The 10,984-nt window shown below is 40.2% G+C and overlaps 3 protein-coding genes across 3 annotated transcripts; 1 reads left to right on the plus strand and 2 right to left on the minus strand.

Moving 5' to 3' along the window:
* The first annotated feature begins 610 nt into the window (after positions 1–610).
* On the plus strand, positions 611–1,462 carry LOC121960068 (heat shock protein 30-like). Its single transcript, XM_042509667.2, has one exon. It carries the CDS (start codon positions 687–689, stop codon positions 1,332–1,334), a length of 648 nt encoding a protein of 215 aa, XP_042365601.2. The 5' UTR covers positions 611–686; the 3' UTR covers positions 1,335–1,462.
* Positions 1,463–2,364: 902 nt separating this feature from the next.
* Positions 2,365–3,106, minus strand: LOC121960172 (heat shock protein 30-like). The gene is given in 1 exon segment (XM_042509784.2): positions 2,365–3,106. A coding segment is annotated over 1 exon segment (630 nt). The 5' UTR covers positions 2,995–3,106.
* Positions 3,107–4,730: 1,624 nt separating this feature from the next.
* LOC121959457 (N-acetyllactosaminide beta-1,3-N-acetylglucosaminyltransferase 2) lies at positions 4,731–9,591 on the minus strand. Its single transcript, XM_042508733.2, has 2 exons — positions 9,504–9,591; positions 4,731–8,249 (listed from the first exon to the last, which is right to left on the minus strand). The coding sequence occupies exons 1-2, from the start codon at positions 9,589–9,591 to the stop codon at positions 6,883–6,885; spliced, it is 1,455 nt and encodes a 484-aa protein (XP_042364667.2). The 3' UTR covers positions 4,731–6,882.
* Between the last annotated feature and the right edge of the window lie 1,393 nt (positions 9,592–10,984).

Genomic DNA, 10,984 nt, shown 5'->3' on the forward strand with positions numbered 1-10,984 from the left:
ACAAATGAAATCATTTAAAATGTATCAACTAGAGTTGGAAAAATAGTTACATGTGTTTTTTTTAAAAGTGGTGGAATGTAAGTACACTTATTCAAGATCAGGGGCTTTTATTGTTATTATTATTATTACTGTTATTATTATTACTATTATTGAGCGTATTTGTGTTTATATATATATATATATATATATATATATATATATATATATATAAATAATATATATTATATTGTGTAATATATATATTATAATAATAATAATAATTCAGTATCTTTTTCTTACAGTTTTAGAAAACGGCATTAATAGATTATCTTCATCATCTAATAGAAATAGTTGCTGAAGTGATTCTGGAAAGAAAGTTAAAAGTTATTCCTCCTTAATGTATTGATTTTGGTCAAAACTCATACTGTGCAGACTGAGTCTATAAAACTGGTCAGGTCTCAATGTGCACTAATTTGTGCATTACAGCAAACTTCCAGATCAATCTGGAATGACCTGGTGACGTCAGCACTGCTGAGTAACAGCCCGACCCAGTGGAGAGCTGTGGTAACGACAGGAAAGTTCCTGAAGACACTGGAGCTCCTCCAGTCAGAATATAAAAGCTGGGACAGTCCCACTGCTGAGACAGAAAGCACCACAGAAGAGAAGACACACTTTAACAAGAGGACTCGAGTGAACACACACTGAAGATGCTGTGCGCTCATGGATTCCAGTCCACCGTCAGTCCAGTCATGGACTTGTACTGGCCTGTACGCAGTCTGAGGTCAGAGGTCAGACCTCTGCTCTACCAGCAGGATCTACTGCAGAAAAACCTACAGGAGCTCCGCAGCACTCTGGAGCTGATGGACAAACTTCAACACAAGATCCTGGAGGAGATGAAACCTTTCCAAAGCAGCGTGGCTGTGCAGCCGCTCTCCTACCAGCTGGAGAAGGAGGGAGAGCGCTTTGGCCTGACCCTGGACACTCGAGGCTTTTCCCCAGAGGAGCTGTCTGTCAGGCAGGTGGGCAGGAAGCTGAGAGTCAGCGGGAAGACAGAGAAGAAGCAGGAGGACGAGAAAGGCTCCTACTCTTACAGACGTCAGGAGTTCAGACAGGAGTTTGATCTGCCTGAAGGGTCAAGCGCAGAAGCTGTCACGTGCTACATGGCTCCAGACGGGAGGCTCCACATCCAGGCAGCCAAAGCTCCATGTGTGGAGGAGGCTGAGAGAGAGCTGACTATCAAGAGGAGCCTGGAGGAGGAAACACAGCAGAGTGTGTGTTCACACACTGTAGACAACAGCACAGAGACACACAGCAGCACGCAGGACACACCTAAAAACATGGACTCATCTACATAACGCTGTACCAAAATATAGTAAATGTGTTTCATACATAAGAAGAATTCAAGTGTTAAATGGTGTTTATATGTGCTGTTGCATTTTTTTGACTGAGAATAACAAATAAATGTGTAAACTAAAATCATGTTTGTAATTTTTTTTTTCTTTTGCACATAAAACTTTGATTACTGTATGAAACAAATGTCATATTACATACAATATACTTCATATTAGTAATTAAGATAATCAAGTCTGGAGAGATAACAGCATGTATCATCTTCTCTAAATCCTCAGAGGAAACACATGACCATATCTTCCTAAATGTCTTTGGGCAAAGCAAGACTGCACCAGTTCAATCACCTGGGCATCAAAAAAAAAAAAAAAGCGTGACAGTGAGTCAAAAATGACACCTACAATTGTTTGTGTTGATATTATTAGATAGGGCACCCAGACTATGGGAGATATGGAAATGGTGCTAGTGCTTGAACCAGAGGGGGTATTATCATTATTTCTGATTTGGAGTCATTCAGCTGCAGGAAATTTTGGACATCCATTTTTTTATTCGAATGAACACACAGGAAATGAAACAAATAAATACAAAAAAATAAACAAATTTTAAAAAATCATCAATGGCCAGACTTAAAAACCACATGGAAGCACAAGGTCAAGTGTGTGTCCATGTAAAGTTATCTCTATATGTCAGACAAAGGTAACATTTGAACCATTTCCATAAGCTTTCCTATAAAATCATTGAGCTATTTACTAGTATAAATTGGTGAAATGTTTTCCCCTCCTCTGGAAGCATAGAACTAAATATAAGTATGAAAAGATATATGTAAATAGGAAGTATGTATTATATTTGTCATAAAGGATAGCTATATGTGCAAAAAAAAAAAAAATTTCAGAAACAGGATTTCCGTTTATACCAATTTATTTATAATACTCAGTTATAAAAACACAACAGCACATGAAGTCATAATTTTAACACTTGAATTGTTTGGGGTTTGTTTTTAAGTATAAAACACATTTACTGTAGGTCATTAGCACATCATCATGTAGATTAATCCATATTTTCAGATGTGTCTTGTGAGTTTTTGTCTTCTGTGTGTGAACACACACTCTGCTGTGTTTCCTCCTCCAGGTTCCTCTTGATAGTCAGCTCTCTCTCAGCCTCCTCCACACATGGAGCTTTGGCTGCCTGGATGTGGAGCCTCCCGTCTGGAGCCATGTAGCACGTGACAGCTTCTGCGCTTGACCCTTCAGGCAGATCAAACTCCTGTCTGAACTCCTGACGTCTGTAAGAGTAGGAGCCTTTCTCGTCCTCCTGCTTCTTCTCTGTCTTCCCGCTGACTCTCAGCTTCCTGCCCACCTGCCTGACAGACAGCTCCTCTGGGGAAAAGCCTCGAGTGTCCAGGGTCAGGCCAAAGCGCTCTCCCTCCTTCTCCAGCTGGTAGGAGAGCGGCTGCACGGCCACGCTGCTTTGGAAAGGCTCCGTCTCCTCCAGGATCTTGTGTTGAAGTTTGTCCATCAGCTCCAGAGTGCTGCGGAGCTCCTGTAGGTTTTTCTGCAGTAGATCCTGCTGGTAGAGCAGAGGTCTGACCTCTGACCTCAGACTGCGTACAGGCCAGTACAAGTCCATGACTGGACTGAGGGTGGACTGGAATCCATGAGTGCACAGCATCTTCAGTGTGTATTTCGTGTTGCGTCCTCTTGTTAAAGTGTGTCTTCTCTTCTGTGGTGCTTTCTGTCTCAGCAGTGGGACTGTCCCAGCTTTTATATTCTGACTGGAGGAGCTCCAGAGTCTTCAGGAACTTTCCTGTCATTACCACAGCTCTCCACTGGGTCGGGCTGTTACTCAGCAGTGCTGACGTCACCAGGTCAGTCCTGTGTTATAGGATTGCAATATTCCTGCATTTGTAGGAGCTCAACACTAGATGTCACTCAAACTCATGTCAGTAGATTCAAGTGTTCCTTTCATTTCTTAATTGCAGTAATCATTATAATATGCTACCCCCAGTGGTGTCTCACATTGCTAGATAGTAGTTTTTGTTGTTGTTTTTTTAACCCAGTTTGTACATATACAAAACACTTGTAGCAAATAATTAAAAGATAATTCACAGCTATAGTAACAGTTCTATCTCTGATAAGAACAGTATTCAAAACTGAGCAGTTTTTGCATAGAGTTTGTAGCCTTATTTTGTTATATTTATGTCAAAATCTAGCTTACTTTTCCTCCATATTTCAATTTCCTCATTAGTGTTCAGCAGCTCAGTAGACTTCCTGCTATGGACTTTAGATAGACTTATCTCCTTCTGCAACCACATTACTCTGAAGCCACTGTCTGCCTATTAGTACCCCAATCGATGATAGCGATCAGACAAGAACAGGCTTTAATCTAATAAAAAGACAGCAGGAAAGGAGAGACGATTTTTGATCGCTGCTGAATGGTTCATCCAGAGTGTCTTATCTGTCTCTTTTTGTTGGTGTTTTTCTGCAACAGCTTTAATACTCCCTGGAGAGGATTCGACTCCAGGGTTTTCATTTCCCATCTCCTCTGGCTCTTTTTCCAGCAGGGTAAATGACAGTGTGTCACAGTCTGCTCTGCCTCTCTCCTGCTGCTGTGGGATTTTTTCTATTTACTCCACCCCCACCTCTCTCTCCACCTGGCCACTCCTCCTCATCACCTCCACCTGGTGCTACCAGCTGCACTTCATCTCCAGTCAAGCCAGTATTTAAGCAACAGCCTCACTCCACTCTGCTCCACTCTCACTCTTTGCCAGATTGTCTTTGCTTCCATGTTTGACTTCCTAGCACTCAATCTCAGACTGTTTTCCTGGTTTCGACTCTGCTTGACTCTGACCGCCTCTCCTCGTCTCTCCTCTTCTCTGCCACGTTAAGCCTTAACAGCCTTCTGTCTCCAACCTTGAGTTTTGTCAACTTTCTTGTGTACCTGTAGCTGTGTGGTGTTCTACTGCTTCGGCTCTGTCGAAAGAGATCGCCATTCTTCTGGCTGTTTTTAGAGCCTCCCGCCAAGCGTGACTATACTCACCTTTGCTCCATTCAACCTGCCAAAAGGTTCAATAAAGGTTATTAATTTATTTTTTTATATGGAGCCTGAGTCTGGAATAAAGGACTGATTGATTACCAACTACTCACCTGTTCTGTTGTGCTACAATTGGGTCCGACCAGACCTCGTTACAAAAATTTACCTTTTAGTTTACTTTTATTGCATGCCTCAAAATAGATGCAAATACATTTTTCTACTGATCTAATTTTAGATTTTTGGTCATTTTGGGGTGTAACTATCCATCAATCTGGATCTATATAGTGATTCAATGGTAAACGATCCAATATCATTGCTTCAAAGTGAAAACATGGATACATATTGTCATTAAGATTCGCCTTTATTTTGAAATACACATGGCACATTTAATGGCGCTTTCACACCTATGTCATTTGGTTCGGACTTTTCAGTTTGATCCAAACAAAAATGATAGGTGTGAAACCTCCCCTGGACCATGGTCTGAACCAAACACCCAAACCTTTGTCCGAACAAAGGAGGTGGTCTCAGTCCGGATCAAACTGAACCATGTTTCGGTTTGTGTCCAGTGTGAAAGCATTATTTTGAAAGATTCGGACCTTCGTACCAATGACAGGAAATTACGTCAGGCTAACCGTACAAAGGAACACCGATGTTACCTACTTTTTTTACAGCAGTCTTTAGAATCACGTGTCAGCAGTGCGTGACAGCAGCCTCGCCGAGCTGCAGCGTGTTTCGTGCTTGTGGTGTTAACACATTGAAACATGTCACTGCCTGCTGCTATGAATTCCACATTTATTAGCACAAATTCCACTCATCTATGAAGTCGTGCATCTCCTGCATTGCCGACAACACAGTTAAAGGTGGTATAGAGTCAATATAATTAACGCATATTTTTCGCTGTCTATTCCTGCTGACAAACATGCGCAGCACGGGTAAGAAATTGGCGAGCCACCGTTTCTGTAGATGTGCCACAACCGACTGACAAACGCGAACCCTGGTTCGGTCCTTGATCCGGACTTTCAGGTGTGAAAGCACCGTCAACATTTCCATGCAAGTACATCTCCTTCCTAAACACTGAAACAGGGCTACAAGACTAGCGCCAGGAAGATAATGTTGTGCAGGGACCTCAAATGAATTGCATTGAAATTGTATTGCGGTAGACTTTGTGATATCAGAAAACATTGTATTATTAAAATAATCTGTGTCACGATTAAACGTGTGATTTACACCCCCTAGTAAAAACATAAATATATTAATGATCACAAAATTAGAATTTTCCTGCACATAACATACAGCCAACCATCCGTAGCACTATGTTCATGTTTTTTCCATGTTATTTTTCACTGGGGGGTTGTGTTCATCTGTAATGAAACTCGAATCCAGTTCAATTTTAATACAAAATCTTTTGATTCATAGTAAAATATATAATGTTGCCAGAGTCGGTCATATTCAAATGTTTCATAGCTTAAAATCCCTCAGATAAGAGAAACAAATCATGGTGGAGTTTGGTCTTTTGTAACTGAGTGAATACAAACTACTTTTAAAATCTAAGGCCACTTTTGAAATCAGCAACATGTTCTGCAGTAAAAAAAAAAACAACAAAAAAAAAAACTTCTATATATTCAATTCTTTATTAATTTCTATAAATTGTATCTTCCCTGGCTAAGTGATAAGGGCTGTCAAAGTATTGTTTTAAATCATTGCTGAAGTTAAAAAAAGAATTAGTAGCATTTCAAATCATGGGCAGTGTAGATGTGAGACATTTTGAAAACTACTTTTAGCTGGAACTAAAGAAAATCTGAGTAAAACAAGACAAAATATATAAATTCATGTTCATCAATGAGCACAGATATCTGTAATATAATTATCAACCATTCTGAAACAATATATAAGGTTCTATATTTTCTTTATGTAGTAAAATATAACTTAAGTTTGAAGGATACAGATACCTGTATTGATTGTAAAAACTAGCATGTTTGCACCCTCATTGTTAAAGTCAATGAGGTCATGCACCCAAATTCGTACCTATCCCATGTAATCCTCAGTAATTCTTGCATAACTCACATATTCAAAACTTTTGAACTTTCCCCTGGGATTTTCTGCACTAGACACGTTTGGAATCATGGGAACTTTGAGTGAACTTTGAGTGATGTAAAGGTGTGACGTCACAATGTTTCTTTTCTTAACCTAACCACAGTAGCTTTGCTTTCCAAAAATCTAACCTCCATAACTTAATGTTAAGGACACACCGTCATTTGTGGGGCCTAAATTCGTATGAAGATATGAGCTGTTGTGTGTGCATTTTGGAAAGATATATGAACCATTCTATGAGGATACGTTGAATAGAAGTACACTTTGAGGTAGATCTGTCTCCTTCTCCGTGTTACTTAACACTGGGGGGAAGGTTCATTGCATGTGACTTTCAGACCACCTGCACACAATCGCAGTTTGTAAGTTTTCCAAATGAGTGTGGTGACAGCATTCGTCCTGCACTCAATGAATCCTATTTGCCTGGCAAATGAGGCTTTAGCATTGACCTGGCAGGTTGTGGAGCTGCTTCCATAGAGTCAGCATCTCCTTGGGACTCCGTCTGTGAACAAGCAGAATGGATCTGTAAGCGCAAGGATTGCCCCTGTCCGTCTCTGGGAGATCAAATGTTAAAAAACCCGGGTGATGGCTCGGAGAGAGTCCGAGTCTGTGCATGCACATGCCCAGATACACATCATCTATTGGGAAGAGGCGCACCCTCTCAGACACCTCTTTCAGTCGTAAAGCAAGTGAGCCAGAGTACACCACCCCTCCTCCACCTGCATACGGAGGGTACACGCCTTTGTAGAAATGTTCTGGTATGTAGTATTTAGTGGATGGCTCCCGGTTTGGCATTGCGTTATTGATTACATCTCCCACAAACAAATTCAAGTTAGTTTCATTTGTATAGGCCTTCCACAGGTTGTGCTCATCCCATTGCTTGTTCAGGTAATCCAGAAGGGCACCTGTCCGAACAAAGACATCATCGTCCCCTTTGAAGACAAAGATAGCACTGGGGCAGTATTGCTGGAGCCAATGCCAGAACAGCAAGTCCTTTAGGGTCAAGTTAAAGAAAGTGTCTCGGAAATCCCACTGTAAGATATCCCCGTACTTCTGATTCTCAAGCTCCAGGAGGTTTTTGAGGTCTGGGTGGGGACCTGTACTTGAGTCCTGCCTTCCAAGCAGGAACACTGTGCGCACTAATCCGCCCCTTTTATTCGATTCTCCCCTCACCAGACCACTGCGTCCCCATGTTTCACGAATGGCCTGCCTGTTTTCGAAGTTCCCCACTTGAGATTTGATAGCCATGATGAGCATGGGAGAGCCCAGACCCAAGCTTCTGTTGTTCCTCCTGCACATACCAGGTTGATTGATAAGGAGCGGGTACTCCCTGCAGTGCATCGACAATATAAATGCCCTCATTTGTTCTGGCAAACTGTTGAAATCATGGACACGAGGGATTGAACACTTGTGCGACATGCAGTCAGAAAGGCATTCATCTTCGACTTCGGCTAAAATCTTTTTCTTCCTCAAGATCCCAGTGGCGTTTCCTAGCAGTATTGGGTTATGCTGGCGGTCCCAAGCGTGCTGCAGCTGGTTCCACAGTGCACTGTCCTCCAGACGAAGGTTCCAGAATGGGCCAAGTGGGTGAGAGGCCATTGCAGAGGAGTTAGCAGAAATCCCAGATGCAATATAGTGAATGGTTATTTTTGGAGGGGTGTAGGAGATGGTGACAAATATGGACACCATGATGTAAATCAGGAGGTGGCCGGTCATCATGCAGGGCAGCAGGCACATGCACAGAAGTCTCCCGTTGCATTTGCAGCATTTGCCCATTGCCGGTAGTGAACAAATCAGACACACACCTAAAAAAAGAACCACATAAAAATATTTTTTAAACAGAGAAAACATTCAAATTCCCCACCTCCTTCCCTACCTGAGAGATTTTTATAGCTAACACTGTGAGCAGCCCTCTGGAGTTAGTGTCTCCTTGGTGACGGTCCAGTGAGGGTAATTATCTGCTCTTGTCTACACATTCAGAGCATCATCTTGTGCCTACCTGAAAAGCACAAAGCCCCTGTAGACATAGTGTGGAACATTTATATGCAATATATTGGATTAACTCACTCCTTCCTTTGCTCTTAAAAGTTGAGTAAATACTGCATGTTAATTTGGATTTAGCTTCAATAGTATTTGATTTGGGCTGTACACAGCCGCTACATGTATTTTATTTCCTTTTGTTTTTGACAGCAGCACTATGAATTTTCTAAAATGCCTCACCCAACTACCCCCAAAATATTCACTGTTACAGTTGGAAAGAGCTTATTAGCCAAAAGTCTCTGAAGTGCATTTTAGTCAAGTATATTTGATATTTTTCTTTTTTTTGTGAACGTATACCCATGGTCCTTATCAAGAATAAATTCAACAATAAAAATAAATTCAGCTATAAATAAAATATACAGCCAAGCCTGCCACTGCTTGGATTTTGATCAGTTACCGTATGGTTGCTTTGAGTGGCCAAAATGGATCAAGAAAGACCTGTATTTTAGCATATCAAGTGAAATAACATTACTTTGCACATTACATGAAATCCCATTATAATTTGAAGATACTGTACTGTTATTTTATTTAAAATAGGAGCTCCAAAGTCAATTAAAATGCCATTATAATGCATTCATAATTTATTTAAAAATTCAAAGGATCCTTGTTCAAGGTGGCCTGGCTGTCTCCATGTCAAATGTTATGTGATTTTCTTTTACAGTTTTTGAGAAATTTAAAGGGAAAGTCAGTTCAAATGAGATAACAACACACTCAACTCATCAAATGTAGGCTATTCAACATCGCCCCCCTCCGATTTCCCTGAGAGGGGAACGATGACACTAAGAGAGTAAGATGAAGGTTTTTGTACGTTTCCATGTTATTTTCTGTTTGAATATGGATAGTTTTAAAGTTTAAGGTTATGCTTTAAATTATGTTGGTGTGAATTGTCTTTAAATCTTGACTCAGGTGCCCCTTTTTAACCTTGAGTGCCTGTCCTGCCTTAATTTATGAGGTCCACTGACAATGATATCTGTTTGCCAAGCCCTTGCTAATCGAAGACAAAGCATAAAATTACTTACAAGTGTGTGAGCTGCCTTCCTTGTTAAAGCCGACTAAGATAAAAGACAGAGTAATTTCTGGGGTCCACTTTATGTTGTAGTGTTTCATCCGGCTTGATTATAGGCTGGTTGTAATATATCAGGCATCATTTACGTCCATAACGATGGAGAATAAAGACAGGCATCCTTAAAATCTAAGCGCGTCCTCTCGCCACAGTACAGGCGCATCTGAGCAACAGGTCCCAAGTGACTGTGCGCACAGAGCATGCGCCTCTTTGGCTCCTACACACCACAGTGTTGATGAGAAAAATACTCACAGGATTAATGCAAGGGTCTACCTGTACTGACACGCACTGATTTAAAATCGGGTGGCAGCCTCATCATGGAATAAAATATCCACAGAGAAACTTTGATTTGCATGCAGGTGCTGCGGGAGCATTTGTCTGCGTAGGGCTATTTGCATCATGTGCTCAAATGGCCTATGACTGGAGAACTAAACCGCAACCTTCTGGCCGTCAAAGATGATAATGGATCAACATTTTACTGCTTATACAAACTCGAAAAAGTACTTGGCAAACCACATAATCTATTCTCTGCGTGTTGGAGGGCATCAATGTCCCTATTATAGCCTTCAGTTGCTTGCAGTTTTGAATGCATAAATAAATTAACAAGCAAGTTGGCAATTTAATTTAATTTAATTCTTTAAAAAAATCGAATTAAATATTTATTTTTAAAAATATATATTTAAATTAAAAACAAAACAAAACACGAGTTAGCTAATGAATATATAACATCAATAAAACAGCTTGGAAAAAAATGAAGAAAAAAGAATCCGAAAGAAAAAAACAATACGAAATAATAAAAATAAATGGCTATACTGTATGTTTATACGATTCAGTTTAGTGATTGTTGGTTATAGGCTTTTAGGCTGAATCACGCGGTCTATAGGCCAGATATACTAATATAGCTTCATATAGATTAATGGTATAATTGCAACACTGTTATAGGCTTATGGAGTTTACAGTGATTTTAGGAGATCTATTTTGTCATCAGGGTAGTTTTTAAAAGGATAGATAGATAGATAGATAGATAGATAGATAGATAGATAGATAGATAGATAGATAGATCTTTGGCTTCACAAAAACACAATGACATGGATTACAAACAAAACAACATTTAAAAACAATGAGATTAAGAGAGCGCTTAAAGAAAATAACGAGATCACTACCGTTAACATTGTTCATTAAGAGAAAGAAGTCAAAAATGTAAACATAGTATTTCATAAACTGCCACAAAATTAAAGTTTCATTCCCTATCATTTCACCATTTTCGCAGATAAAACTAACCCTACAACACGGGGGTGTTAGGGTTAGGGTTAGGGTTTTATTCTATTCTATTCTATTGACGAGCTAGTTTTATGCAATTGTATTAGGACAATCAAGGTTCCCACTGAAAAACATCACCGCTTTACCTTCGTACGTAACAACGTATGACGGACCTCA

This window comes from Plectropomus leopardus, chromosome 20 (genome assembly GCF_026936395.1).
Source record: "Plectropomus leopardus strain MGB_pleo_1.0 chromosome 20, ASM2693639v1, whole genome shotgun sequence".
NCBI classification, from domain to species: domain Eukaryota; kingdom Metazoa; phylum Chordata; class Actinopteri; order Perciformes; family Serranidae; genus Plectropomus; species Plectropomus leopardus.